Genomic DNA, 27,631 nt, shown 5'->3' on the forward strand with positions numbered 1-27,631 from the left:
TTCCCATGTGCCACAAGCGTCACTGACCGCATCTCTTCTTAACGTCCACGGCGCTTGTGTTAACGGACAAGAATCATCCTTGTCCCGCAGCCTCACACCCACACGCGGTAACCTCCCCGAGGAGAAGCCAAAGCTGAGGGAGCAGGTGAGGGGGCTGCGGGGGCTGTGACAGCCCCCCTGTCCCCCCGGAATCCCGTCCCGGGTGTCCCTCCCGCCTGCGCACCGCACGGGTCGGTGCCGTGGGGTTGGTAAGTCCTGCTTTAGGGAAAAGGTGACTTCGTGAGCCACCCGGTTTTGTTTCAAAAGTCAGCTAACCACCTCGCAGGTGGAGCCTTTCTTCCCCTCACAAAACAACGCCATGGACTGTGACTGCCATCACAAAACCAGCGCTGTAGCCGGGCACAGACAGGCGTGGGATTCGGGGCTAAAACCGCCTGGTTTGGGTACTGCAGCACCACCTGGTTTAGGCGCAGTCTTGCTCCTGTGCCCCAGCCCCAACCCTGGCTCCCGGCTCCCCGGGGCCGCGGCGGACCCGCCTTGCGGGGCGGCCCCGGGGCCCGGCGGGACAGGCCGGGGGGGCGGCCCCGCCAGGCCCCGCCAGGCCCCGCCCGCTTCCGCGCGGCACCGGAAGGGCCGTTTGGCTGCGGAAGCGCCGTGCTGGCGGCGGAGGGACGTGGCTGCCCGGTAACGGGGACTGGGGCACCGCGGCGGGGTGGCTGGGCCTGGAAGAACGTGGCTGCGGCCGGGCGGGGCGACAGGGCCCGGGCAGGGCCTGGTAAAGGCGGAGGCAGGGCAGGGGGACGCGGCTTGGGGGGCGGCGGTGGCAGCAGTGACCCAGAGCGGGGCCTGGAGCGACAGGGCTGGGCTTAACCGGCGGGGGCGGAGAGAGTGTCTGGGGCTCGCGGTGGGGCTGGCGGGGCCGGCAGGCGGCCCCGGGCCTGAGGCCGGTGGCAGCGGCTGCCGAGGCGCTGGGGCTGGCGGCGGTGGCACAGAGGGGAGGCGCGGGCAGAGCTCGGCTCGGAGCCTGGCTTGGGGATAGGCGGGGAGCAGGGCTGGGTGCTGCGGGGGCTGGCGAGGCCCTAGGGGGGCAGTAGCAGGGGGAAGGTTAGGCCTGGAAAAGGGGAGAAGGCAGGGCCTGGGCTGGCTCTTGGGCCGTGCCCCGCTGCCACGGGGGGGGGGGGGGGGCGGGGGGGGGCTCGGGTGGGCGCCCCGGCCCCAGCAGCGCACCCCTGGCCCTGGCTGGCCCCTTGGCTGTCCCTGGGAAGAGAACTTTCCCTGGCAAAAGTCGGGTTCTTTGTATTCTTTGTCAGGCGTGTCTGGCTCTTACACTGCGTGCCTGAAATCACAGAGTACAACAAATTAATCGTGTCCCGGGAGTTTACACCAAAGCTCTTGGGGAGAAAAGCATATGAGAGTGATGGGGGATAATTCTCTGCGCTGAGGCCGTTCCGTACTCAGGTTTATTCTCCAGATGAATAAGCTTTTACCCAGGGGGCCTGTCTCTTCCAAGATGGTTTTGACTTGGACAGGAGGTTTTGATGCTTGGCATGCTCGAAATGAGACACTTGATGCTTTTTTCCTTGTTGCAAGCACACACAGTGTTCAGAATGACTCTAGAAATTTTAAAAGCCAAACTAAATATATGACGAGAACTAAACAGCTTGGCTTATTCAACTGAAAAGCTGTTTGTTGGGGTTTTTTTTAATTGTTCATAAAAAAATTGAAAACACTCTTGTCAATATTCTAATCTTTAAACTCCCTTGGAAAGACATAATTATTTTAAGCTTTCTAAGCTGTGTGTATTGGCATTGCTCAACTGTAATTTTGTTCTTTTTTTTTTTAATTGAACTCTAAAAAGTTAGATGGCATAATTTTTGCCTAAATCCATAGGTGACAAATTCTCTGGAACTAGACAGCAAATGAAAGAGTAACATTTTTAAACTGTGATCTTGCTCCAGAATCAGTATTATCCAGCTAGAGAGACACTTTTCTTGTTTTAATTGTTATTCTGCCCAGGCAATGTGTATGTAATTAAATATGTATATGAGGAGACTTGTGATCTTAGACCTGAACAAGAACATAACTTCTAGTGCCGTTTCGCAGAAATCATAATACTATAAATTCCCCAAGAAATTAAAAGCTCTGTTAACCTTCAATTTTTGGGTTTTGTTAATACCTGAACTTTTTTAACAATGCATGTAACAGCATACTTTCTTTTGAATTACTCTAATGTTTGACTTACAGTTAATTTCAGAAAGTTAATTGAATTATTTCTGAGCCTAAAAATGTTGTTGCAGATTAAACCATGGTTTTGTGAGCATGTGGGAGTTGGCAGGGGAAAGGAAGGCTGTGTTTTGTAGGCTCACCCTGTGTACCTTATCTGGATGAGTACTGAGTGATTCTGCCACTTAAGCACCAAAAATAGTCTTTTAATAGTATGTTGTCAGGATGTGTTTTGATTGCGTCTCCCATTTATACTGTCAGGAGATGGACTGCAAGCGTTAAAAAAGACTGCAAAAGCAGAGAGTTCAGCCTAACTCTTCAGGAACTGGATTTAAATATCAAACTTCCGTATTAAACTATGTCCCAAAATGCTTTTTGTTGCCCTGGAAGGTGTCTGTGGCCTCTCAGTGAGGACCAGGGATGAAGGTATAACACCACATTACAGGTTACTTCTGAGGCACGTGCAGGTGGCTCCTGAGTGTTCCCTCAAGGTTTGGCATTTGAGTGGTGTATAAATTGCTTTGTATAAGGATATTTCCAGCTGCTGTGCGTATGTGTGTTACACTAAGGCTGTAGCCTCTTTTGTTATGGTTTTAGTTGACTGACCTTGTAAAATGTATCCTGTGCTGCTTTTGTTTTTCTGTTTGCTGAAGACAGGAGTAAGTCATCACAATGCCAGCATTGCCTCTGGATGAACTCCAGCTGACAGAAAGGGATCCCAAGACAGGAAAGCTGAGAACTTTACCGGCACTGGTGAGCTCTGTTTTTCCTGAAAGCCAGACAAAACCTTTAAGAAATAATTGTCTTATGTTGAGGCCTGGGCAAAACTATCCCTTGGTCCAGGATATGATGAAATTTGGTTAGCTTGCCTGTTAGTGAAATTTTCTTTGTGTTTTAGTGCATTCAGATAGCTGACATTTAATTTACCTGCCATTGGAAGAAAAAAACCCAAAAACTTTACTGTGTTCAAAATCTGTAGTAAACTGTGTTCTCCCAGAACTACTTACTCTTCTGAGGAGCAGCCCGATTAGCAATATAAACTTTGCTGCAATAGAGAGAATGCTTTGGGAGCTTTTGCAAGCTCTGTGTGAAGTTTAGTCTGAGCTATAGCACTGGGATAAGTCCATCCACTTACTGCAGCCTGTGACCTCCTGCCCTGTGGCTTCAGCTTGGTGAAATCAAAAAATTAAATCCACAGTAGCCCTTTTCTCCCAGAAATAAGAAGGCATGGAGAGAGCCTTCTGGGCGTGTTGCAGAAGAGACCTGCCGTTAACGCTGCTTGCTTGTGAGGAGGTTTACCCTGGGCATACGTGTGGGTTGAGGCAGAGCTCAAAGCTGCTGCTCACTGCTTGACATGATTCTCATTCTAGGATGGGAGTATTTGGGCAAAGCCTGTTCAGTAACCCTTGGGAAGGGCAGTGAAATGTTTCTTCTCCGTTTTTGGTGGTCAAGTTGGTTTGACTTCATGAAATGTTGTGCAAGAACCAGTTTGGAGGAAAAAGAGAGAGTGCAGGCCACATTTCAAAGGCATGACATTAAGCTGTTGCTGTTTGTTTTGAAGGTGTGGGAGGATTGCTTTGAAAGGCTTTTGGCTAATAGAATGCAAGGAGCAACGTGTACCAAATCATGAAGGTCTGAAACTATTGCTGATAAATAAGGGTACAAACCCACTGATCTGCTGCCTTGAAAGATCAGAAAATGGGAAGTTACCAGGGAACTGAATGTCAGATTGTATTAAAATGTGATTTTGTGTTGGTTTCCTAAAATTCAGTGAGCAGTGCAAACGGTAACTGGGCATTCTTGTCACTTGATCTGTAGTTTTAATACAGTGTTTTGGCTTTCTGCAGCACCCAGAAATAAAAGCAGATCGGTCTTTTGTGCTATACAGACCGCCACCTGTTGTCAGAGACCCTGCTTTAGTGGAAGAATTCTTGGAGCGAGCAAAATTCATTGCAGATGACCTGAACTGGCTTCTGGCTTTGCCTCATGACAAATTTTGGTGCCAGGTAATAATTGTTTTGTGGACTAAAGACAAACCATGAACAATCTAGGTGCTTGTAAAAGCCACAAACTTTAAATCATTTTCAGAAACACTTGTATATGCTTATCATGTCATTTGTCAAGCATTTTAATTTCAATTACTGCACCTTAGATTGCAAAGAAAGTAGTATTTCCCTATAGGTTTTAGGAGTTTGCTTGTATTTGATACATGTGTGAGTCCTTTTAGCACTCTTGAATGATTTGGATTGCTTTTAAATTTCACTGGGCTGCCCATGAGCGCAACCTATGGATGTGTGACATTCCCTTCTTTCCATTTTCTTATCTTTTGTTGTGCAAGGTTATATTTGATGAGACGCTTCAGAAATGTCTGGATTCCTACCTGTGCTATGCCCCTCGCAAGTTTGATGTGTTGTTGGATTGCCATCCAGAGGTGAATGACATGCAGAAATGTCTTCATCGGAGTGTCTTCCTGACGTTCCTCAGAATGTCCACTCACAAGGAGTCCAAGGTAAATATTTCTTTGCCTTGCAGGTGCTCCGGGCTGTATAGCTTGAGAAAAAAGACAATTAGAGAAATTAATTGTGTTTCTTACTTGCGTGTCCAACTGCATTCCTCTCCCTGGCTATTTTTATCAGTCTGTTTCTCCGTATGGAGATGATACTTCAGCTCTGAGTGGTGATTTGAACTATGCAGTGATTTCTTAGGAAGGAGATCCAGGCAATCAACTAAGTAATAGCAGTTTAGCCACGCGTGGTGGTGTGATACATCGCTGTAAGAGAAGAAAGAGCAAGTTGGCCTTTGTATGGCTGCATGGAACAGAGGCCCTGCAGGCCACCAGGAGCTGAGTGTTTGCTCCCTCAGTGCTGCTTCCTCTGTGCCATGCAGGGTCGCGTCATGTGTGCTCATACTTATCTCTCCTTGAACTTTCCCTAAGTTTTGGACACACAGTGAAATTGCTCTAAATTACTGTTTTCTTGGCATCATAATTGAAAAACGTACTCAGCCCTAATTGTGTGAGTGCAACTCCCATCAGGAGCTGTGGAATTTTCACAAGGCCTTTGGGCAGGATGAGTGAGGCACCTTGTGTTTTAGCAATTACTCCCTTCGTATCCTCGTTGGTTCATGATGTGTTATTTACTGATGTATTGATTCTCTTGATTATCACAGTGGTGACATTCAGGACATTTTGAGGAAAGGTCTTGGAGCGGGAGTTGGCGGACTGGGGTGGGAATAGGTAGAAGGAATGCTGGAGCCTGCAGCTGGCACCACTTCAGCAAAAGTACTCGACACCTCTATGGTGTCTTTCATTCCAGGATCTGATTAAATCTTACCACTCCAATGAGGCAGACAAGCATTTGAAACCATTTTATAGTTGAGTAATTTGAAGAGAATGAATAGTCTGTTGTCATGCAGGCAGTCAGCAGGAGTTCTAGAAATTGAATCTAGCCAGCATAAAGCCCTGTCCCTCTGCTTTAGCAGGGAAAATGTGCGTACTACCTTTCACTGTGATTGAAAACATTTGCTATCACAGGCAAATGTGTCTTTTGAAAATCCAAAGTCACGTTTTAGCTTGCTTGTTTCTCAGTGTCAAAGATGATGGAAATTTTTGTCATCCAGAGTTTTGGAAGAAATTCCTTCAATGTTACGAGTCACGTGTTTTTGACAGAGTGTTCTAGCAGTCAGGGTGTAGAACTGCAGTTCCTGGGGTTTTTTCCTACTTGTCGCTGGTGCAGTCGTCTTCGGTGCCTTGATTTTACTCTTCCAGGGTACCAATAACCTCAGGCTGTGATCTCACGTGTATTTTTTCAGTGTCAGTGCCAGTAAAGCTGTGCCTATGCCTGGTTACTCATTCCTGCTCTTGAGCTGAGCTGTTCTTGTGTCAGCTCAGCTGTTCATCTGGCCACGTCACGAGCCAGGTCTGGGAACTGAACACACTGTAGCTAGCTTTTTGCTTTAACGTTTATGTCAGTTGGTTCAATTCACGGGGCAGACTGGCCCTGCAGGTGGTGTGAAGCCAGTGGGGTGGATGGTGTAATGGCAGTGACAAGTAGCTGGGAATGTGGAGTTGGAGGGCTCTGCATGAGCTGGTGTAAGCAGAGTTGCTGCCTTCTATGAAATAAAATCCTTAATACTCCTTTGAGAGATGTTTTTACAGGTGTTTTTATAATGCTGGAGTTCTTGTCGAGTAAGATATGGATCATCCTTTAAATTACTTTTTTTTTTTTTCCCCTTTGTAGGATCATTTTATTACTCCCTCTGTCTTTGGAGAAATTATTTACAATAACTTCCTGTTTGACATCCCTAAGATTCTGGATCTCTGTGTGCTTTTTGGGAAAGGAAATGGTCTCCTGCTCCAGAAGATGATTGGTTAGTTAAAGCCAAGAAACAACTTGCATTTAGGCTTTTACTTTCTCGTATAATGGCAAGTGATGTTTTATACCAGTGTTACCGCTCTGAAAATGAATTGTTCAGTAGCAGCAAGAATCTGTAATTTCTAGATCAATTTCTAGGTCAGATGACTTTTTTCTTTTGAACTGCATTTATGTCAAGGAAAGCATCGTGTCTTGCTGCTTAGCTGTCCTGAGCTGGGCTTGTGGCGTTAGGCATGATCCAAGGCTCAGTTATACCTCAGCAGTTGTTTCCCATGCCAATTAAATGTGTCCTGAGCCACTGTAAGAGGACCGTGAGGGCTCTGTAAAATTCTGGTAGAGATGGGAACTCAATTCCTAGGCAGGAAGGGAGGAGGGTTGGAAGATGGGGCACAGTCCAACTGCTCATATGAGTGCTTTTGTTCCCAGAGTTGGGAGGCAGGTGAAACGTGCAGCATGAGGTAATCACTGGTCTATGATGTGGGAGAACTTGAAGTTTCAATGCAGACATTGATTTATATAGTGCCCCCAAACCACAAAGCACTTCAGAGCATTGCTCAAGCTGTGCTTATCCCTGGATTTCTCTGTATCTATACAGGCAGTCTTAGTGGCAAGTGCATATTAAGTAACACCTCAGTCTTGGACGCTAGAACCTGCGTAATGAAGACAGGGCATATTGGTTTAGCTTCTGTGTTTATCCTGTGCTCTCTTCACAAGAGAACCACTTGTGATCTTTAACATCCACCTGAGCACAGATGGAAGAGTACCTAACCTTGGATTGTGAGCTCTTCTTCCTAAACTCTAACCCACTTTGCAGCTCACATAATGAAACTTTTTCTTTGGTAGTTATTTTTGTCTCCTTTCCAAGTTGACTAACATGAGAAGCATTAGAGATCATGTGACGCAGCCAAATTTCCAGACCAGAAAATCTTAGATAAACCTTTGCATTTTTTAATCGCTTTATCCTTTTTTCAGTAACTTCCACTCTAAATTCATCTGTCAAGCCTCAGAGGTGGAAAGAAGGCATGACAAGATTGATAGTTCTCTTTCAGATGTGAAGCTTAGATTATCTGGATCTTAAAATATTCCAGAGAAGACCTGAGTGTATGAAACCTCATTTGAATTATACATATGCTCTGGAGTGCAACACAGTAATGCTGCACGCAGGTGACCAGTGATTTGCTCACCTGATTATTTGCATTATGTTGTGACAGTAATGGCATGAGCAGTTCTGGTGTGTAGTTCATGACTTGATAAACTTTAGGTTGTTCTCAGGCTATAAATTTTTCTGAAACCTCGTCTTGTAACTCTTACCTTTGCTCTTGCTGGAGAACTCTGTTAATTTTCGTTGTCAGAAGAGTAATTCACAGGAAAATAGGCAGCCTCTGTGCTTACTTGGTGAGGATTTATGGTATGCCGTTACTCAGTGAAGTATTTTGTAAAGATAATGAAGTCCTAGTAATATAATAGCAGGTATTACTAAAGCCTCATTACCTTTAAGAAATATTCTGCAGAACATTTTCCAGTGTATGCTGAGCTGTTATCAGTAATTAAAAGTCAACTCCAGTTGTCAAATAAAGGAACTAGGAATGTTTAGCGATAGTATTTGCATTATTCATTGATTCAGCCTCTGGGGCATGAATGATCTAACATCTCGTTTGCTCTGCTCTGATGAGCATATTCTCATTACCAGTTCTCCAGTTGCACTAAAGAGTTGATGGGCCAGCTTTATAGAAGTGAGCCCGTGCCCATGTCCTAAATGGTTATTAGCTCTATCTGCAGGGGGTGGGGGTGTCAGTAATAATACAAGTACATCTTCTGGTGCAGACTTACTTGCTGGCATGAATGCCTGAACTAATGGCAAATGGTCTCCTTCCCCCTCTCTTCTCAGAAAATATCTTCACTCAGCAACCAAGTTACTTCAGTGACCTAGACGAAACTCTGCCCACTGTCCTCCAGGTACTGCTTTCCTGCTTGGCCCAGGGCTTGGATTTCATCTGGAAATGTGGCATGGCTTAGAGGGTGGAAGGGAGCAGATGTGGTCATAGGCAAGGAGAATCTATTTGCTATTGCTTACTTTCTCTAGTTCACGCTAATGTGTGTCAGCAGGTTTTGAACATTGATCTAGAAGTGATTTCCTATTACCTTCCTTCAGCTTCTGGCCTTCTCTGCAGTTAATCTCAAGGAATTTTCATTAGGTGGTTCCAAAAGTATTCTTTGTATCCCCTCCCCCAAGCAGGGGGAGCATTGAAACTTAAAACAACAAAATAGAGACCGTGAGAGGTAGCGAAGACTTGATGTAGTAGAGTGGGTTAGCGTTAACACTGCAGGTTCTCAGGAGTAAATGAAAATCTGTTGGAAGGGATGCATTGTTGCCATATAAAAGGTATTTAGCACCTCTCCATGTCTAAGCTTTCATTTTTATAAGCAGCTTTTATATTCCCCAGACTCGGTAAGCAGGATTCACATTTAACCTGAAGGGGAAATCAAGGTGCCTTGACATCTTTGTACCCTGAAAACATCATGTTTACGTCATGTTTGTGTCCTCAAAAAGCTCACCTATGCACGAAAGTAAGCAAACCCATTTTACCATTTACCCCAAGGCACCTATAATGTCACTTCACTTCTTGGAAGCCCACATTCTTTTTTTCCCGTGTGTTAAGAAACTCTTAGAGGTAAATCTCAGAGGTGGTATCATGTTTGAAAAATATTCTAGGATGCAAGACCAAACCTTCAAATGAATTACTGGGGAGGAGAGCAGAGATTCCATTTGCTTTTTGTGATGTACCATGTCAGGGCAGTTTCTCTGCAGAACACTGATTTCTTTACTGTGTTTTGGTAAGCATTGCAGGGTGATGCCAGCGTGTCTCAAGTGTATGGATATAACAACTCAAACAAAGACGTGTCATTACTGGTCCATAAAACTATTTATGTGCTTACACTGTCACTGAAAGGAGTCGATACCTGTGCAGGTTTAGGAGCTTTCATGCCCTGTAGAATAGTAACATTAATCTCAAGTATGCAACTTCAGTACCTTTAGCCACCCATTCACCTACCTTTGGGAGGAGGGTTTGACAGATCTCTCAAGGTCCAAATGCGGAGGAGTTGCTTTTAAGGCGGTCCTACACCAAAGGTTGTTAGCAATCCGGAACCTAATTCTGTCAGCTTCTACCCACATTCTTTGTTCCTAAACAAGAGCCACAAAATCTGTCCTGCTAACTCAGGGGAGAGGGCAGGAAGGCTTGGGGACTAGCTCATAAGCAGGAGGTGGTGTTAACTTCCCAGCTGCCCCAGTACTCCTTTGCAAATAGGGATCCCACATGGCCTCCCAGCGTTGGCCTTGCTGGCTGATTTTTCTCACATAGCTAAGGCTTTGGATTAGCTGCAATCCCTGTCTCAGCCCCACAAGCATATGCAGCTCCACTTACATGACTTGCAAGTTGCATGGTGTTTCAGAAGCGCAGCGTGGCCCTTCCAGCTGTAGCCTGCAAGAGTCTGTTGCAGCTTTCATCTTACACAGCTCCGTGATCTATGGAAATAGTCCCACATTGCATATGTCATCATAACAGTGATTGCTGACATGATAAAACATGTCCCACTGCTTTCTCCCATCTGTTTTAACACTGTTCCGTTCTCTTGGTTTAGGTGTTCAACAACATTTTGCATAAGTGTGGTTTGCAGTGTGAAGGAGCCTCTGCTGAGCCCCAGAAATTGGAAGAAAAAGTCAGTGTGACCCCGGGGAACATGCCCCTCCAGGTAGAACCACTGCTTCTTGCACTTTACTGTTTGTAGTCCTGCAGGCTAAACGGCCAATGGAGCAGTAAGTCCAGAGGGTCATTCTCATCCCAGGTACCTGTGGCTCATACAGCATGTGGTTCCTTGTCATTGTCTCACTGTCGTATGACTTATGATAAAGCCTTTCCACCGTGAGCTGGTTGCTTTGCTCGTGTGCATTTCAGCCATATCCACGTATTGTGGGTTCTTTTTAAACTTGGCATCTTTTTTGCTTAAACAGCTTATAAGTAATGTAATGGAGTATCCAGCAGAAGTCTCCATGTAACCCTGACAGTGAGATCAGAGTTGACTTTTTTTCTTCAGAAATGTTTGTTTAACAACAGTGTACTCTAGATAATTAAGAGGGATTTTTTTGTGCTGGGTGCTGTATAAAGACAGGCCCCATGTCAGTGAGCATGGTCATCTACAAAATCTTAGTCATACAATTTGTGTGTGGCAGGAGTTACAGCCACCCTGAAAGTGCATCTTGCACTGAAGCAGACCACAGAAATCCTCCCTCTAATTCCTGTATTACTGCTATGCAGTGCTTCCAGCTCGATGGGGAGGAATACTCTATGTGGAAAATATATTGAGGACAAAACCACTGTCCAAAACAGGATATGATGAGGATTCTCATAACTTCACAGAATCTTTAATGAGAGTGAGCAGCTGGAATTGCATTATAGCTCTTTAAAGGATAGAAATTTTAGTAGAGGTGTGGTGTCTGCCTCTAGACCCAGTAACATGTGTTTATAATTGGTATCAGTCTCTTTGTGCAGTCAGGAAAAAGACTTGGTCTGAACATGATGTGTCCCTGTTAGTGACTTATAATGTGTTCCTAGGAAAACTTGTCTGGCTTTTCTCTCAGTAATTGCTCTTTCTCTCTCAGGAGCTGAAGGATATTGTGCTGTACTTATGTGACACTTGCACGACACTCTGGGCATTTCTTGATGTCTTCCCGTTGGCTTGCCAGACCTTCCAAAAACATGAGTTTTGTTACAGGTACATCTTGGACTGCAGACAGAGCTTGTCTTGGCAAAGTAAAAATACTGAATGTGCTGCTGTGTCCTGTCCAAGTCCCTTCATTGTTAAAAGCATAGATAGATTTAATGCAACTAGAGGATGCTAGGTTCACGCTGACAGGAATATAGAATAATAAAAAATTAATATAGGGATGTCTAGAGTTTGTCTGTTGTATGTTCACCCTCATCATTATGTATGAGTGATCCTAGAGCCAGCAGCCGTGACGATTTCAAAACCCAGCTAAACAGTACTTGGTGTGCTTTGGAAAGGGTGGAGAGGGATGAGCAGAAGAGTTGTGGACATAAGGAGCTTCCTGCCGTAGGACCCAAAGCAAGGGAAGTAGAAAGTGTTTCAGAGTGATAGTCCATCAAGGTCTGAAAATAAACATTTTTGTTTGATATTATGCCCAAGTTTTATGCTAGAGAATATTATTGAGGTTTGGCAAAAGCTGAGTGTCTGGGAGAGGATGACAAGCCAGCGCTGTCACAGCTGGGCTGACAGCTAACTCCCTGTCTAACTCTGGATCATGGTGGTGATGAGTCAGGATGGGCTCAAACACCAGGCAGCAGAGTGTGTTCCCACAGAGGCTGCGAGTCCTCAAGTGGCACTTACCCGGCGTGCTCCAGGTGTTTTAAGCCCCCAGATCATCTTGTAGAGTCTTGCCATAACAGCCTTTGTTTAGGACCAAGTGGAGTGTTAATTTATTGTCCTTATTTCCCCTGTTTTGTTTGCTTGTTAGTGTGAACGAACACACATTTGTCTCTTGCTTTTGTTTCCAATCGTGTTGCAGACCTCTGAAGTCTTACAGCTGCCAGTGGTTTAAGGACCACAGGTTGAGTAATGCTGCTCTGGGGTGTGCAGGTTTCTGTCCTCTTTGGATGTTGTTGAGTTGGTTATTGAAAGAAGAGCAGATTGGTGGACTGCTGGTGGCTGTTTGGATTGGCAAGCAGCACTGCTTACATGCTTGGTTACTCAGAGGAGGAAAGCCTTTTGCTTTTAATTCTACTGTTGATGTCAGAGATGTGCTAAAATAGTCTTGATCTCTGTGCAGTGGGACAACAGCAACCTTTTCATTACTTCTCAATATGGACTAATGGCTGGGTCTTTGGAGTGTGGGGAGGGAAAACTGATTTACGTGTCATCTTTTTGGAACCTCTGAGTCTGAATCAGTCTGCTGGCACTTGCTAATTTATCCCCCTGACTAAAAGTATCAACCAGCTTCTGCTACATTTGCCTCAAGAATACCCATTTAACATATTTGGCTCTTAATATGAGACATGGACATAATGTTCCTAATGGAGCCTCCGCTCATCAGTTCAGCTTGGCTTTTGCGCAAAGTCCTGTAAACCCTTATTTGTAACATCTAGCTACTGATGAAGCAGTACTGGCTGTTACTCTATGAGGGTGTTTCTCAGCATCTCTTGGTGCTCCATCCCTGATGGAAAGGGTCTCCGTGGGCTGCCTGGCACGGAAAATGTGAAACTAGAGCAAACTGACTTTCTTTGTTGCCTCCCTGCCCCATCCTATTGAAAATTCTCTCAGGCTTTCTGCATGTTGGATCCCTTCATCTAAATGCCCACCTAGAGCAGATCTGAATAGCAAGACCGGTAGGACTTTGTTGGAAATCATACCCTGTTTCATACCCCCTTTTTAACATACAGCAAGATAGGCCCATAAGGATATTGGAGCAGGAGGGGCTTTTTCAGGATGGACTCAAGCACATCGGCTCTTAGCAGACTACAGATTTGTGTTTGGGGTGTTTCTCAGGTGGGCAGGTTGTTCTTCCGGTCGGTAGCGTGGCGCTTTTCAAATGCGTTTCTTTGCCTACATCTTCAAAGATACCTTGATGGTTTCCTTAGAGTGCTGCTCTTTAGTGCACATTTGCTTGCTTGTGTTTCAGGGAACAAATAACAAAAATGGGGTAATGCTAATGAGTACTGCTAGTGAGAAGAATTTAACGACGTTAACCGTTTGATTTGTCTTTTTACCAAATGATTTTTGAAACGTCAGTCGACAGTTACTGGTTTGTTGCCTCTTTCTACAGATTGGCTTCGTTTTATGAATTGGCAGTTGCTGAGCTGGAATCTGCAATTAAGAAGAGGCGTTATGAGGATAACAGGTGAAAATGTCTTCAAAGGCTTGCCTTTTCAGTAAGGCTCTCCCAGGGCTTAGTTAAAAATTCACTTCATGGTGCTTTACCCACCTCTGCGGAGTCTTTCAATCTTTTTTTATGCTGCTTCAAAGAACTCTTTAAGAGATGGCTTTTCTAATTCTAAATTTTCCTGGGCAGTAGGGTGACTAATGATTTCTTTCACTGCTGTCTAAGAAGAAATTTGATGGGAGATGCATTCAAATTGTAACACTGTGAAAACATGAATGATATCTCCACGTATAGATTGGTCTCATTTTAAGGCACAGACTGTCCTGGTACAGTTGAGATATCATGTGTCTAGCTGTCAGGACAATTGGTGATTGAGACCAACTTTGTTTAGAGCATGGATTTTCCTTAATTACTGTGAAATGGCTCTAATCTCTGGTCTTTACAGCAAAGAAGTGATTCTGCTAATGAAATTCCTCCTCTAGAGTGTTAACTCTGGAGTGAAGGTGTGTTGAAGATTCAGATTTCTTATGCTGACACCAACAGTGTCTTTTACTCTCTCTGAAGTGTTTTTGCTGATTTGTGGAGGAGAATTTCGCATTCCAGAAAGAAGATGATAGAAGCTTTTCACATCCTAATAAACCAAGTCTGTCTGCAGCCCATCTTAGAAAGCAGGTATTGGCACTTGGGCTCTGTGGTACTAGCCAGTTATTTGATTGCCGTTGTGGGGGAGATTGTTTCCTCGTTTTCAGATTTACTGGAAAAAATGAACAGATACTGTTATTTGTTTTGGGGTTGTAGCCAAAGACTTTGGCTCCGATCAAAGCAGGAATGTTCCAGATGAAGCTGTATGATTTAGAATTGGTGAGGTGAGCTGTGTGTTGACCCCACTAGAGTGGGATAATGCTGTGGTCCAACGAGCTTTCTAAACTCAGTTTATGACAAAGATGCAAATTCTAATGGTGTGTGTAGACACCTTGACTGAGATGCCATGATAAAAGTGATGCAGTGTTATAGATCACTGAAAACAGTCATTTAAAGTCTAGGTAGTGGTGCCTTGACCTAGTTCTTCCCCCCTTGCTGTTGTGAAAATGGTTAACTGACAGATCTATGAGTAATCTCAAAAGGAAGGCAAGTATAGCCATCCTTATTTTAAAATAGAGAAATGAACTGAAATGACCCAAAATCGTGCTGCATATCGGGGACAGAGCCAAGAACCTGGATCTTGATTGCAAGGCCAGTGCTCCCTTGGGCTGGTCTCTCTTTGCCTGTACTTGTTACAGGTTTTCTAGATTACTGGTCTCTGCAGCTCTTGTTCTGCTTGAATATTTTCCCTGGTTTGATATCAGTAGAGTTGTCCGAGAAGATGAGGAGGGTCTGTTGGTGGAATTTCTTATGAGACCCCTGGATTTGCTTCCTTGACTTCCTCTGAGACCTGAGCTCTTACCACCCAATCTGTCTGTGCTGTAAATCCAGGCTGTAAAGGAGCAGTAGCGGTCTTGCCTTACCCTCGCTTACCTGAGTATTGCCTTTTGGTACCCACCGGAATATTGAAAGTATAAATGAACCAAAGAGTGTAACGTGTTCAGATTCCACAGTATTAAGGACTATATGTACTTCAGAGGTAGGAAAGGACAGCTCCAGAAACTCATTGCCAGTTTGACAAGAGCTGGGGCTACTGTGAAAATGTGTCTGGCGTCTAGAGAAATACGTTTTTCTTAACACTGATCTACTGCAGAGAGCATTCTGGCTTGCTGTGAGGCTTGATGCATCAGCAGCAATGGGAGGTTTAGGCTTTATAACAGAAAGGTTGCAATAGGAGTTTGCTTGGCATGTGTTCTTACATAGGTGAGCACATACTTTCTGGGACATTCACTGGTATAATCGCAAGGCGTATAATAAGAGCACAATTACAAAAGCGTTACACACCCTTTTCTGCTTGTTGCAAGTCTGGGGCATCAAACTGTGATTTGTAAAGTCTGTCTCAAGTTTTGTAATACTGTGATACAGCTTTAGATCTAGCTGGCTGAAATGTTTGCTGAAGCCATAAAAGAAACTTGTTTCCATTTGACCCTTTGCTCCTGTGAAAGCCAAAAAGTGGTCTGAAATCTATTTTCAAATGGGATTTTCCTTTGATGTATAAATGGGAATAGTTTGGCTAGTGAGACAGAATGGGGAGATTGTGCAATGTGGTAGGCTTACCACTGCGTGTTTCACTGTTGTGCCATTGTTTTCTGCAGCTGTGAGAATATTCAGCCTTTTATTGAGGAATTTCTACAGATCTTCACTTCGGTGCTTCAGGAAAGGAGGTGAGTCTGGCTGAAAACAGGCCCAAGGGAGGGTCAGCTTGCCTTCCTCTTCCATTCTTTACAATAGAACTGCCCGAGACATTATTATGAGGCATTATGATGCATTTGGGAGTTAGAAATCATTCTAACTAGTTGGGAGAACTGCTGCGAGAGGATTTCAGACTGCAGTGTAGACTTTACTGTAAAGGTGAGGAGGATATTGCATGACGCTGGAGAATGTTATTCTTCACTCTCTTTAATCCAGGCTTTCAAAGTGGAGGATAGCAATTTAGCTGTTAGCTACCTTGACAAGTTAGACTATTATTACTGATCTGTGCTTTTCAAGTGGGGTGACCAGACCAGAAAGATATTAAGTGCTAATGCTGAGGATGCAAAGTAAGTGGCAGAACTGGGAATTTGATCTTGTCCTCCTGACAGTGCTGTCATTCTGATCATGTTCAAACCATAAACCATATTTTCTCTGTAATGCAGCACTGGGTTACAGGTCTTAACATCATGAGGAGTGTTGCAACTGGCTCTGATGGCTTGGGGAGAAGTGTTGCTGCAGTATAATGGGAGCAAAATCAGACATGGCAACACACGCTGGAATCCAGTATTGCATGAGAGGATATATGTCTTCCTCCGTGAGCAGTGAGGAAGTCGAAGTGGCATGGCAGGGATGATAGTGTGTGACAGGTCTGCTGGTAATTTATTAAGTTCGACTGATTAAATTTGCTTCTGCGTTTTCAGATTTCTCCGTGACTATGATGAGCTGTTTCCTGTTGAGGATGATGTCAGTCTGCTTCAGCAAGCATCCTCCACACTGTATCCTTTGCTGTCACCTTGGGGCTTTGCAGACCTGGCTGCTCTTCGATTCCTTCACGCCTGTGGCATTTCCACTGTTGCTGCCTCTGGTTAAGCTGCATGACTGGCAATGAGTGATGGAAAGTTTTCTCTGAAAAGAAAAAAAGGGGTCACGGGGAGAATGTTGATGTAGTCACAGTCTTGGGCGTCGCTGCAAATAGCATAGTTACCTCAAGGCAAGGTCTGAATATGTGCATCTAGAAATGTCCTTAATGCTGTCCTCTTAGAGATGAGACCAGGACAGCCTATATCCTCCAAGCAGTGGAAAGTGCGTGGGAAGGGGTAGACAGGAAAAAAGCACAAGTCGTTAAAGATCCAACACCACCAGCAGCATCTAATGGAGCATCAGCAATAGCAGAGAGCACTGCTGAGGACATGGAAGAGCTCGGGGCTGCATATGCATCAGAGGATGAGGTGAGTAGAGCTGGGCTCTGCTCTTTCAGTCCTTCATTCATCTGTGCAGAGAGGATTGGTTTGCTTGGTTCTGGGGATTACATGAGATTTAGTCTCATTTCTTACCTTTGCTAGACTTCAGTGCAGCCCATGTGCCTTGTGAAATGAAAAACAAAGCTACGCCTGAATCCTGGTTTTATCTTTGAGCAAATTGCTTCTAAGTCCCATTTGCCTGGGATTCCTGTTGCTGTGGCTTATTCAAATACTGTGCTTCATCACTGTAGTTCATGTGGGTATTTTTTAAATGCACAGCTCATATGTTACTTGAGGAGAGGATTTTCCAGAGTATCCTTGCTGTCTCGGGGACAGACAAAAGTAGTTGTATGCCCAAGTCTGTGTCATAGGCCTTGTGTAGTATAAAAAACTTAGCTGATTTCTCTTCTTTTGACTTCAGTCTTTGACTTCTTTGTGTTTAAATTCTGATGACCCAGACTGCTGCTTTCCCTTTTGTTAACGTGCCTTCCCTCAGCTGCTGTCTCTTTCCAGTAACGCCACCAATTCTCTTTGGTACATGTAGTGTGCTGGTGCAGCTGCTGCGCCCATTGCCAAGGTGTCAGGGGTGGAGCTGGACTCTCTGATCTCTCAAGTGAAAGACTTGCTGCCAGACCTTGGTGAGGGCTTCATCCTGGCCTGCCTGGAAGAGTACAGTTACAATGCGGAGCAAGTGATCAACAACATTCTAGAAGATAAGCTGGTGCCATACTTGGATAAGCTGGATCGAACAATGCAAAGGTGTGGGACAACTTCTGGCACGGCTTTGATGCCTTTTGTTTGTGGGTTATCATTTAACATCAGTCTTACTGAAGGTTAGATGCTTGTAGAGCTCTAAGAAGTTGCATGTGTGTTTTCTTGGGGTGGATAGCTGCAGCGAGAGCTTCTCATTGCCATCTGCCACTCGCTTTCTGCCCTGGTTGTGTCCCTGCAGAGAACTGGAATGTTCACTGCTCAGCATTTCAGTAGAGCAGGTGCTGGGTTGTGTTTTGTGATGGGGACAAAAATACTTGTACATTAAATGCTCAAATAAGGACCATTAAAATTCCATCATGGGGACACTGGCTTAGCCTGGGCCAGGCAATAGAATGTGTTGCCTTCAAAAGTTATTTTGCTGCAGAGAACAGGGTCATAGGTGTTAAAATCCCAGCTGTCCTGCAGGAAAGGCCATCTTCAAAGCAACTAATTCAGCTGAAATTCAACATGCAAGGTCAAATCCGGTATTTGACAGGCTACTGTTTTGCTGTTGAAGTTAAAGCAGAAAGAGATTGGAAACAGCAATTCAGATCCATTTTTATCTACCCTTTGACAAACCTGCCAGGCTTTTGCTTGCTTCTCTGGGTTGTACATGGGACGTAGAGTTTATAGCTGGCAGTGGAATTGAGTTGTTTTAGTTTGTCTGCAGCTGCTAGCGTGTGTTTATGCTGCAACAGCAGTTTCTGACTGAGTGTCAGGATGTGAATGTGCTGTTTGTTCACATTTCATGGAGGAATGAGCAGACTGTCTCATTGTTGCATTAAAAAAGGAATGCATCTTTATCAGAAAAATGATGTAAAAAATCTTAGTTTTGCAACAATCTTCATGCTTTCACAGTCAGATCTGCTGACTTTGGCACAAATCACGTGGGGTGGGCTTTTGGAAGGGCTGGGTTTTTTTCTGCACAGCCAGCAGTTACAGAAGATGGAGCTGGATTTTTTTTCCTGCCTTTTGCATCTTGAAACAAAACTGTCAGTTCAATAGCAAATGTAGAATTTTGATCACTGCTGGTTTTAGAAGTGAGCACAGCAGCATTTTCAGATGCCCAGCTGAGCGAACAGCACCAACAAAATGAATGTAGAAATAATGGTCTTTTGACTTGTAAGTTGAACAAACATAAACCTGGAACCCTGAGAAAGAATTAAGAAGGAACCATAGGGAGATAAATATCCAGAAATCAACAACGGCAAATTATTGGAATTTTTTCCAGCGTGTAATTCATCATACTTAGTGTTTGGCTTTACTGAGTCACTGTTTTGAGACCAGGCAGTCTGTTGAATATTCCATGCTGCTGTACAGTTTTATTTATTCTTAAATGAACAGAAGAATTTTCTTTTTGATTTCTGTAAGTTGCTTTAGTTTCCCCACAAAGATAAGCTTTGAAAACTGTGCCTTTTATCTTAGACCAGTGCCATGTAGTGGTTGTGCACGTACTATATGAAATGAAGGGATTGGAATCCGTGACCCAGTCAGCCAGCACCACGAAGAGGATCTTGGCGTGCTGTGGATGACTTTGAGACTGGCAAAGAATAAACCAAGGTCTTAGGAAGGAGAGGACTTGGTCTTCCTTAGTTCACCCTTGCTTTTATTCTCTCTTTTTTCTTCTTTTTTTTTTTTTTTTAACAGACAGCTGAAGCCAGACCCTACTCCTCTAGTCACTTCTCGCTATAATGTTTTCCAGAATGATGAGTTTGATGTTTTCAGTAGGGATTCAGTGGATGTTTCTCGGATACAAAAAGGCAAGCGGTGAGTATCATGCACCCTTAATTAACCCTGTCTGTCAGGAGCAATAAATATCTGCGAACCTGCAAATTCATTTCTCGTACAAACCTCCCGCAGGAATTTGTTGGCAGGGGGTAAGGCTTATCAGAAATGTTTCCCACCTGTTTCTTCTGTTTCTCTGAGAAGGTAAAATGAAATATTATTAGGGGTTTGGTTTCAGTTAGTGTTTTTCCTAATTGGCTTTCCTCTGTATGCTGCTAGAGATTGCTCTGCCAAGCTCATTTGTAATGTCAGGCACTCGCTTCTTGGTCTTAATGTTAAACCTGTACTGAACAACAAACCTTGAAAAGCAACCGTCTCTATGAGCCTGGGGTCGTGACTCAGAACTGAGAATAAATAATGATTTGGTTTAGATCCAGGTGAAGCTTCAACATCTATCTACTTCAAAACCTGAAGACACTCAGTGGCTCAGACTACTTTTGTTGTTCGTGCTGCTGTAGGCTTCCTGCAGAAAGGCTTTTCCTTTGCCTTCTGCCTAGTTTGGCATGCTGTGCTGTGCCACGCTCCGTGCGAATTTCGGTTAGGGCATTGCCCTGCTGGCTCCCACTGGTGTCAACTGTATCTTTATAATATGGTTGACTTGTTTCAAATTCTTTTTAAACTCTTTCTCTAACCAGCCAAGTGTGATCTTTATATCTGTACATATTTACACAGAATGTAAATAAAAGTCTGGCTGGAGACTGAGCCACGTGACGCTGGGCACTCCCAGTTAAGGTTTTGGATGCAAAGCTGTATCAAACTCTCAGGAGAAAACCACTTTTGTCCTGAAGTCCAGACAAACAGCTTCTCGGCAGCTTTGCTATAGTGTTTATACTGGCTTGGCTAGGCAAGAAAATAATTTCTCTCTGGCCAAGGCAATGACTTTTGAAGTGTCCATAGCTAAGAATTCATAGACACGATCTCTGTCCTCATCGTGTTGCCTTGCTCAGAGTGCAGGCAGGCACCTTGTCAGCAGGACATTGTGCCCAGGTGTGCTTGGTTATTTCCCATCTCCCCAAAGTCTTGCCCATGTGGGTAACAAAGCCCGAGAGCAGCACAGTGCATCCAGTGTATGGAATAACCCTGCTCGGAGCTCTCTCTGCAGATCACTTGGAGAGCTTTGAAAGCTTTTAAGTCATCCCTGAGTTGGGCTGCGGGACCCTGCTCTTGTGGCATTGTCCTCTGGCTGCTGCCAGGGAGCCTCTGTCTCCTCTCCAGTGGTAACACCACTCCTTGGGACAGTTGTCAGCTCTTCTGCTGTAACTGTTACGTGACCTCTTGGGATTATCCTCTTACTGCTGCTGTTCCTGGTGTCTCTTGGCCTCCCTCAGGCTATGTCTTCATTTCAAAACAGTTCTTATGCTGAGAACACTCTTTCTGCAGGACTCCAGACATGTTAGTTATGTTTTGAGTGGTTTTTAAAACCTGGAGGTGACTGGCTGTGATCTGCAATGTACACCCTATGCCCAAAGTTGACCATACCTAAGTCAAAGGATAAGCTATAGTACCTTGCTCTCTAGGATTTAACATTCACAACTCCATAAATAGAAGCGTGTCCTTTCATCACTCAAAGTGCAACTTCCTCAGTAGTCCTTGTTCTACAAGCAAGAAGCCTGATGCTTTACCCAAGCGTCGGGGTAACAGGGTTCTCCTAGTTAGTTTGAGATCTGCTTTGCTTTCAAATTGTATCAGTATTTTTTTTTAATTTTTTTTTTTCTCCGTCTTAAAATCTTTTGCTCATCAAATTCTGCTTGTGTTTATAGTGCTGCTGCTGCCTAAGCATGGTGTTACACTAGTGCTTCAAGGGCCAGATCAGGTCGGGTCCCATTGCGCTAGCTGCTGTGCGGATAAGTGGAAGCAGTTTGGGGCAGGGACTGTTAATGTGAAAGAGAAAGCCACACCAGGGTGAGGAGGGACAGAAGCATGAGGAAATGAACGTACTAGCATATACGTGATTCTCTGCTGATCCTGAAAAGTGATCACGCTTGTCTGTGCCTGTCCAGCCATAATTGCTAGGTGAATCTGTCTCTTGAAGTCAGAGCGTGTCCTGAACCCCACGGGACTAGAGGAGTTATTCCACTGTTTTTCCTGGAATTGGTGTCTGAAACACTTCATTGCAGCTCTTCTGCAGTCATCAGACCAGCTCAACAGGAAACAATTATCTAATACTTAGTGCAGTCTCATGCTGAATACCACCAGAAGATGTTATCCCAGCCTAGGTATGTGTGAACTAACCCCATGCCTTGTAGGGCATTTTGCAGATAAATGCAGGTATGTAACAGAGTGAGTCATGGAAGAGAGGGGAACCACATCTATCTGCAGTGTTACTTTGCTTTGAGATTCTTAATGAAAATCAGGCTGCTTAGATCACTTCCCCAGTGCTTGCTAGTATGTCACGTAAGCCTATCCATTCTTGAGTCGCTGACAGTCTGCCTTGGATGGGTTCTTTCTCTGATAATATCCAGATGCCAAATAGACCACTGATGCATGTTCCTCCTAGACTTTGAGGGCTGCAAATTGTCCTGTGACTACTTGACGGTGGAATCCCTTGTTGCTTTGCTGTGAGGATGTACTTGGCTGGTCTGAAAAATGGGACTTCAAAGAGTTTATGCTTGTGCAGCTTGAGACACAGCATGTCGGTGGCTGTTTTTTAATACCTCTGGCAAAATTCTGTTTCTTGGTTTTCCCTTCTTTAAAATGACTGTAATTTACTTGCCTCCTAAATTTCTTAAAAAAATTTGTACGTGCAGTGCTTTGAGATAGTAGACTAGCGATTGATTCAACCTCTGTTTTGTTCTTTTCATTGTTAGTTGTGCTTATTCTAATCCTTACTTGCTGCACTGGTAAATTTTTGGCTCTTCCCATCTACATTCCTCTTTTGCATCTCGCATTTCTAAGCTGAGGTTCTTGACTACAGGAACATACGTGTCTGTGCAGCAGTTACTCTAATGCAGCTCTGGCCCGTGATTTGCAGCTGTGCGTGCTACCGCAGTGAGACGATACTGCAGCATGGTGTTAGAGGGCACTCTGGGCCTTGCAGAGCTGTCTTGGAAACTGGAGTCTTAGCCCTAGCAGCTTGCCATTCAAGATTCATGGGACTTCTTGTGTTGTTTGGATATTGGCCAAATTTCAGCTTGAGTATAATTGCATTTGGCCTCCTGTAAAAGCTTCCTTTCTGTCTCAGATGACAGTGGCAGTCTCCAATTCCTGTTCTTATCTGCTGTGTAATCTTGCTGGGCTTCTGTTTAAAAATGACTTTGTTCCAAGCCAGGAGTAGACGGTTTTAGTAGCCAGACAAACAGCCCTGTTATAAATCAGAGGGGAAATAGGTAGGCTTAAGTAGTGCTTGTGGAGTTTGAGATGAGACTTCTGTTGCTTCACCTTCCACTTTGGAAAAAAAAAAAAAAAAGTAACTTCTGTAGAAGATCTTTACACTGCCTTTCTGTGTCTGCCCCTCTGTTCCCGTGCTGTGGAGTGCAGGAGGGAGAAGGACACGACCAGGAGTTTGCTGAATGACAAACGCCTGGTTGCTGAGCAGAAGGAGCGCTACAGCCAGTACAGCGTGATTGTGGAGGAGATCCCTGTGCAGCAAGGGGAGGCTCAGCTCTACAGAGAGGACTATGAGGACGAGTACGACGACACTTACGATGGAAACCAAGTGGGGGCAAACGATGCTGACTCAGATGATGAGCTGATCAGTAGGAGGTAGGTGCTGTGGCGCCAGGGAATGGGAGGTTGGTGGGAATCACCACCTAGAATTGTCTGGCTCGCACAGACCTGTTCAACACTGGGTTTTGGCTCTGTTTCTCAATGAGGACGTGCATGCTTCAAACCACCCCTTTTTCTGCTGCTTTCTCTGTAACGTTGGGTCTCTAATATTTGGGTCTCTGTTCTCCTGTTGGTAGGGAGTGTTGCCATGGGATGCACCCAGGCCCTTCTCAGGCTTCCACTTTCTGTGTCTGCAGGACAGCCCTTGTGTCAACTAATTAACAAATCTAAGAGGGGAATTTGCCATTGTGTTGAAACCTGCACTCAGCAGTGCTTCTGCTTACAGAAAACTATCCTGCAGCAGGGGAAAATGGACTATCTTGACTAACCAGGATTGAGTGTAGCTGGGCATGTAAAATGGCGGGTTAGCAAAGGAAAACTTCAAAATTTGGAAAATTGTAGAGACGGACTACTTCTCTTTGCCAACCCCCTCTGACATCTCAGAGCGCCCATGCCTGGAATTCAGTCCTTGATGGACTGCACAGCTCTCTGCACGATGACTGACAGCTGAAGACAATTAACTTTTAGGAAGCAAAGGGTTAGTTTGGGCTGGGGGTTGTAGAATATTTTAGAAATAAGAGTTGGAGATTGAAAACATGTTTTAAAAGCTGGTTTAACATTTCTGAAAGTGGCCTTTTGAATTCTGATGTATTATGAAGATGCCACCATTTCTAACCTCAAACCAAAATGCATCTTTGGGGTTCCTTTGTCCGTTTTCCTTTATTTTTTTTTTCCTCCTAAAGCATGGTGAGGCTTCAATTTAAATCCTTTTTGCGTTTGCCTGTAACAGTGTGGCACTTGCATCTTTTCCCCTTTTTCAGGTGCTCAGTGCTCACTGCTCCTAGAGAGGCAGTAGGAGCAATTAGTGGATGTTACTGCTAAAAGCTAGATCTATAGGTTTGAAGTAACAAAGGCTTTTCTGCTTTAACATTTATTTCTTTGGCAGTGGAATGGTGGATCTGAATTCCAACAGAATTTAAGCACACACACACACCTGTATATATTAAAGAAGAGCTACAGGCATGTGGTAAATTCTGCCTCCAACCCCCCAGGCCCTTTGCTGCTCTGTGTGTTCAGGGTGATTCATAAAGCTTGATGGATTTCTCCAAGTATTTCCCCTTGTATGAAACTGGGGCACAGCAATGAAATTGGGGCTCCATGGATAACCACTGACCAGTCATGGAGGATTTAGAGCACAGCACTTTTCAGAACATTAATGTTTCTGTCTTGAGTTTGAGCTCGAGGTCTGAGGGTTTGTCTTTGTACAGTAGATGCTCCCTGACTGGTGAGCTCAAGCCTAGCAAAGTATGCTCCTTACTAATGCCTTGGGGCTGTGCCTGGATCCTCTTCTACCAGAGGAAGCAGTTGCTTCCTTGGAGAAATTCCTTGTGAGGTTTCAGGTTTTTCCTGACCTGCTCCTTTTTTTAACTATTATTATTTTCAGTAACAACTTCATAGTGAACATTCCCCAGTGAAGAACATGTATTCATTAATTGCCCATAGTAAATGTGTCATTAGCTATTAGGTCTCTTTTTTTTCTTTTTTCAGAAACAAGTCCATGAAATTTGTAGATTCTCATTTTTGAAAGACATGATGCAAACCGAAAAGGATATGCTGTTCAGTGAAATGTTTGTGGCTGTACTGTCTTCATTGCTGACTGGTTTGTGTCTTAATTCTCAGGCCGTTCACAATTCCCCAGGTCTTGAGACCTAAAGGACAGGAGGAAGGACAGGAAGAAGAGGAAGAGGATGAAGAGGAGGAGGAGGAGGAAGCTGAAAAGGAAAGAACAAAGGTGACATTCAGTTTGTGGTTGGAGCTGCGTTAAGATTTACATACGTCTTATCTGCTTCACTTGCAGAGTGATATGGAGCAGATTTCCTCTTTCAGAGAGTGAATCTTTTAACAGCAGTGTGGAGAGTGAGCTGCTTTTCAGAGTGGCTACTTCTGCGGTCTGCTGGACTGTGAAATGTCCCCTGAGTACAGCCATCCGCTGCTTCCCAGGCTAACCATACTGGAGCAATGACACTTACTCCGTGGAGAGGTTTAATCTCTTTTATTCCATAGGCAGATGATGCCAGCAGAACACTTTGAGGGTCACTAATGCTCTGTTGTCATGGATATACTGAAAATAGTGATGTTGATGGTGTTGCTGGCAGAGGTAGGATGTGGGAAGAAGTCTCAGGTTTTCTGCCAGGTTTTGTGTTTGAAGTCACTGACACCAAACGCTGCTGGCTCATCTGGAAGAGATAATGAACAATGACTCTGTTCCATGGTCCGACAGAATCACCTCCTGCTCTAGCCTTTTGCACGATGCTGATGAGTTTACTGACCTCTTTCCTTCCTTCCCATGGCAGGACCATTTTGTGCAGGACCCAGCTGTGCTGCGGGAGAGAGCTGAAGCCAGGCGGCTGGCCTACCTCGCGAGGAAGGGGTAAGTAAGCATCTCCCTCTGCGGGGTGAAACCATGGCTCTGCAGTTAGCAGGTGTTTTGCTGCTGACTGGAATTGTTGAGGGTATACCTGTTCCTTAACATTCCTGTATATCAGGGTCACTGCCACAGTGGTGGTAACTTCCTCACCCAGCTTTTACTTCACTGCTGGTTGTTCTATCCCATCAAATGGGTGGGCTTGTCCCTTTATCATAAGCAGCAGAACCCTGTGCAAGATAGGATCTTGGAGAGCACAGCTTCCCAGAGCTTGAACAGCTCCCACAGGGATTTCAGGACAGTTTAATAGCTGGTTTTAGCTGCCAGACTCAATGTGTAGAAGGATGCAGTCATTGTGTGGCTAATGCTGATACTCAGCTATTGCAGAAGCCCTGCAGAGCCAAGGCTCAAGGCCTGACAGCTGAACTCCTCACACCCACTTGTTTCACAGGATCGGTGTATTTTGCCCCCCAAACATGCAGTGTGCTTGTTGTGATGTCCTTTTTCTGTGTACCCCAGGCACAAGCACGACAGCTCTGCTGTTGTTGGGAATGTGAAGGGCCACGGGCAGAACCGGGAAACAGTGCAGGAACGAAGGAAGAAGGAAGCAAACAAAAGCACAAGAGCTAACCATAATCGGCGAGTCATGGCTGACAGAAAGCGGAATAAAGGCATGATTCCTTCCTGAAAGACTCTTCACGCAGGCGTTGCATCATCCCCAGTCCTCTGCTTAGGAGGAGGCAGCTGCGCTCCGTTCCCTCGGCACTCCCTTTGCTCAGGGGACTGGCTGTTCAATACCTGGCGCCTCGGCTCCTGCGGAATTGCAGGCCCTGGGGGAGGGCGGACGCCCCTCCAGGCAGACCCTGACTGCTCCTCAGTTCGTAGAGACAGTGTGGGTGACGGCGTGGGTGACAGCGGGCTGCGCCGCCATGCCTCGGACAGGCTGCGCCAGCTGGTTCTTTCCTTTTGTACTATTTATAATTCTGAGAATTTTATTTTCATACTGGCTCCTTGCGCCCTCTCCGCAAATCAAGCGGGCTTCCAGGCCCCGCAGCGGGCAGCTCTGAGATCAAGGCTTCCCTGGAACAGCCCTCACAGCTTTCTGCTCCACTGAAATGCCTTATCCTGAAGTCCAACCTGAAGGTTGAAGGAAAACACTCAGGCTGTTTCCGTTGCCAACAGACACAGGAGTTCGGGCAAATAAAACCTTATCATAAATTTCTGTCCCTTGAGTGAGGCGTGTGAAAACAGAACGTGCAAATAAATGATTTAAATCTTTTAGTTGGTGTTTTAGGCTCTTACAAACCGTATTGATCTTGAACTTGGAGGAATCTCAACAAACCTTTTAATGTGCTGTATCTGCAGGCAGTGAAATTCAGTTGCTGTTTTGTGTTGGTTTAGTGTAATGAGATCTAGCCACAGCCACTGAGACTAAAGACACTTGAAAATCGGGATCAAGATGACAATAATATGGAAATCGGAGTTGAAGGCAGCAGGGTCAGAGTCCCTGGGGGGCTGCCTCCTCAATAACCACTTGTCACACTCTGTGAAGCAGAACTGCCCTGATCATCATGTTTGCTGTTGGGAAGGCTGGGAGCTAATAGTAAACAGCAGTTTGTAGTTGCTGAAAGGACTTCTCCTGAGGGCTGTCTTTTGTTATGCAGTTGTTCCCTAGGCAGGGAGACACACAAAGTACTGGGTTGACTTTGTAACCTGTTAGTAAGGTGCTTAAATGCCCTGACGTAGGTGAGCCTGGAGTATCTGCCAGCAGCTGGTGGTAAAACTGTTGCAGTCACTGTTGTCAGGGAGCATTAGCACATTTTTGGAGTGCTGTCCC

The 27,631-nt window shown here is 44.9% G+C and overlaps 1 protein-coding gene across 6 annotated transcripts; it reads left to right on the top strand.

Moving 5' to 3' along the window:
- Window positions 1-589: 589 nt before the first annotated feature.
- ASCC2 (activating signal cointegrator 1 complex subunit 2) lies at window positions 590-27,075 on the top strand. 6 transcript variants are annotated; one of them, XM_074886848.1, is made up of 19 exons: window positions 590-684; window positions 2,877-2,976; window positions 4,071-4,229; window positions 4,562-4,732; window positions 6,462-6,591; window positions 8,485-8,552; window positions 10,239-10,349; window positions 11,257-11,369; window positions 13,435-13,509; window positions 14,056-14,163; window positions 15,729-15,797; window positions 16,527-16,601; window positions 16,868-17,054; window positions 17,611-17,825; window positions 19,467-19,586; window positions 23,082-23,306; window positions 25,050-25,161; window positions 25,724-25,800; window positions 26,314-27,075. In XM_074886848.1, exons 2-19 carry the CDS (start codon window positions 2,896-2,898, stop codon window positions 26,480-26,482), a joined length of 2,265 nt encoding a protein of 754 aa, XP_074742949.1. In that variant the 5' UTR covers window positions 590-684; window positions 2,877-2,895; the 3' UTR covers window positions 26,483-27,075. The 6 variants fall into 6 exon arrangements, with proteins under 6 accessions (XP_074742949.1, XP_074742953.1, XP_074742952.1 ...); XM_074886851.1 differs by having other exon boundaries at window positions 601-684; window positions 2,881-2,976; XM_074886849.1 differs by lacking the exon at window positions 590-684 and adding an exon at window positions 689-775.
- Window positions 27,076-27,631: the final 556 nt, after the last annotated feature.

The sequence above is a fragment of the Strix uralensis genome, chromosome 17 (assembly GCF_047716275.1).
Source record: "Strix uralensis isolate ZFMK-TIS-50842 chromosome 17, bStrUra1, whole genome shotgun sequence".
NCBI classification, from domain to species: domain Eukaryota; kingdom Metazoa; phylum Chordata; class Aves; order Strigiformes; family Strigidae; genus Strix; species Strix uralensis.